Source organism: Mizuhopecten yessoensis, unplaced genomic scaffold (assembly GCF_002113885.1).
Source record: "Mizuhopecten yessoensis strain PY_sf001 unplaced genomic scaffold, ASM211388v2 hete_35940040, whole genome shotgun sequence".
Lineage (NCBI taxonomy): Eukaryota > Metazoa > Mollusca > Bivalvia > Pectinida > Pectinidae > Mizuhopecten > Mizuhopecten yessoensis.
The window spans coordinates 1-1,405 of record NW_018481445.1 but is presented as its reverse complement, the minus strand read 5'-3'; the positions used below and the strand labels follow the sequence as shown (position 1 = coordinate 1,405).

Sequence of the window (1,405 nt, the reverse complement as noted above, 5' to 3'; positions counted from 1 at the left end):
TTAATACCAGGTGAGCAATTCAGGCCCATTGGGCCTCTTGTTTTGTGTTGTGTTCATCTTTAAACTTCAAATTTTATGTCTTTGCTAATTAAGGTCTTTTCTTGGTGTTTGATAGTAGTTGTTTAAAAAGCATACCTTTTGATGAAAGAAACAAATATTTTGACTTTTATCAAAATCGCTAACATTTACCTATTATGGTTACTGCACTTAACATGATATATTCTGATGAATTGTTTCTCCTAACGTGGAACTTTCATTATCTCCTCCAGGTTCAACATAACCGTCTACAGTCACTTAGTGACAAGACACTGCTTGTTACCATGGTACTCAAAGGCTGTATCCAAGATAATGAGATATTTAAAAGTTCCCACAAGGCCATTGAGCTTGGCCCTGGCTGTACATGTGCAGTGAAGGACAACAGCGTGGTGGTCAGGGAGGAGAAGGACAAGAAAAGGTAGGACAATCCACCTACTCTATGTACTGTATAACACCAAATATTGGTGGGTTCTTTATTTCATGGTTTAAAGCTATTAGATAATTTTGTGGATACAAATTTTCATGGATACCCGATTCAACGAAATGTACCTATCATAACTTTCTCCGCTAGAGAAGTTCAGTACAACATTTTCGAATGGGGCTAGCCGCTTACTCTGTAACTTTGAAATTTGCCAGCGCTTAAAGGAATAATTGAAAATCTTAATAGAAAAAGCTGGTGAAATAACCACATGAAGCATTAGAATGGCATATTTATGCCAATGACGTACAACTGTGAAAAAAATTACCTTATTAAATGGACCGACCAATGATGGTAGGACAATACGACATTGGTGGAGTAAAAGTAACTCATAGATACCGGAGGAGTTAAATATTCATCTGTGGTTATGTTCTTTCATTGCATAGAAATATTCGTTGTATTTATTTTCGTAGTCACTAAAAGCAATGAATGTTTATACACAATGAATATTTCATGTTATACAGTGGTAATCTGTATAGCGGTAATGTAAAGTATTTATTATATTTTTACTAATGTGATATATGTTATCCTTCCTACTCTATACTACTGTCATGGTTGATTTTTTTTATGTTCATTCTGATCTAGACCTCTAACTGTCTTCTTTTGTTTCCAGTCATGAAGTCACTAACAATGGAGACACAGACAAAGATTTCTGGATGTTAAAAGATCCTGGACCACGACCTCATATTGAAGCTCCATCTCTCATCAACTCACTTCCTGCCAACCAGGTTACCACGGTAACCAGAGTGACAGTTCCTTCAGCGGGTAACTGTGAGGAAGGGAGCAAACTGTGTGTGATTCTGTAGCTTCATGTACGTGTACTTTAGCTGGTGCCTAGCTGTACATACCTCAATGTCTTAATTCAAGTGGAGATCTAAGACCTCAATGTCT

The 1,405-nt window shown here is 36.8% G+C and overlaps 1 protein-coding gene across 1 annotated transcript; it reads left to right on the top strand.

Annotated features, from left to right (window-relative positions):
* Positions 1 to 282: 282 nt before the first annotated feature.
* LOC110444009 lies at positions 283 to 1,389 on the top strand. The gene is made up of 2 exons (XM_021488451.1): positions 283 to 454; positions 1,128 to 1,389. The coding sequence occupies exons 1-2, from the start codon at positions 321 to 323 to the stop codon at positions 1,318 to 1,320; spliced, it is 327 nt and encodes a 108-aa protein (XP_021344126.1). The 5' UTR covers positions 283 to 320; the 3' UTR covers positions 1,321 to 1,389.
* The last annotated feature ends 16 nt before the right edge of the window (positions 1,390 to 1,405 follow it).

Excerpts from the sequence above, each read along its gene's own strand:
- LOC110444009 (XM_021488451.1), top strand. The coding sequence starts at position 321 with ATGGTACTCAAAGGCTGTATCCAAGATAATGAGATATTTAAAAGTTCC. Across the intron at positions 455-1,127 it reads GAGGAGAAGGACAAGAAAAG|TCATGAAGTCACTAACAATG; the intron begins GTAGGACAATCC and ends TTTTGTTTCCAG.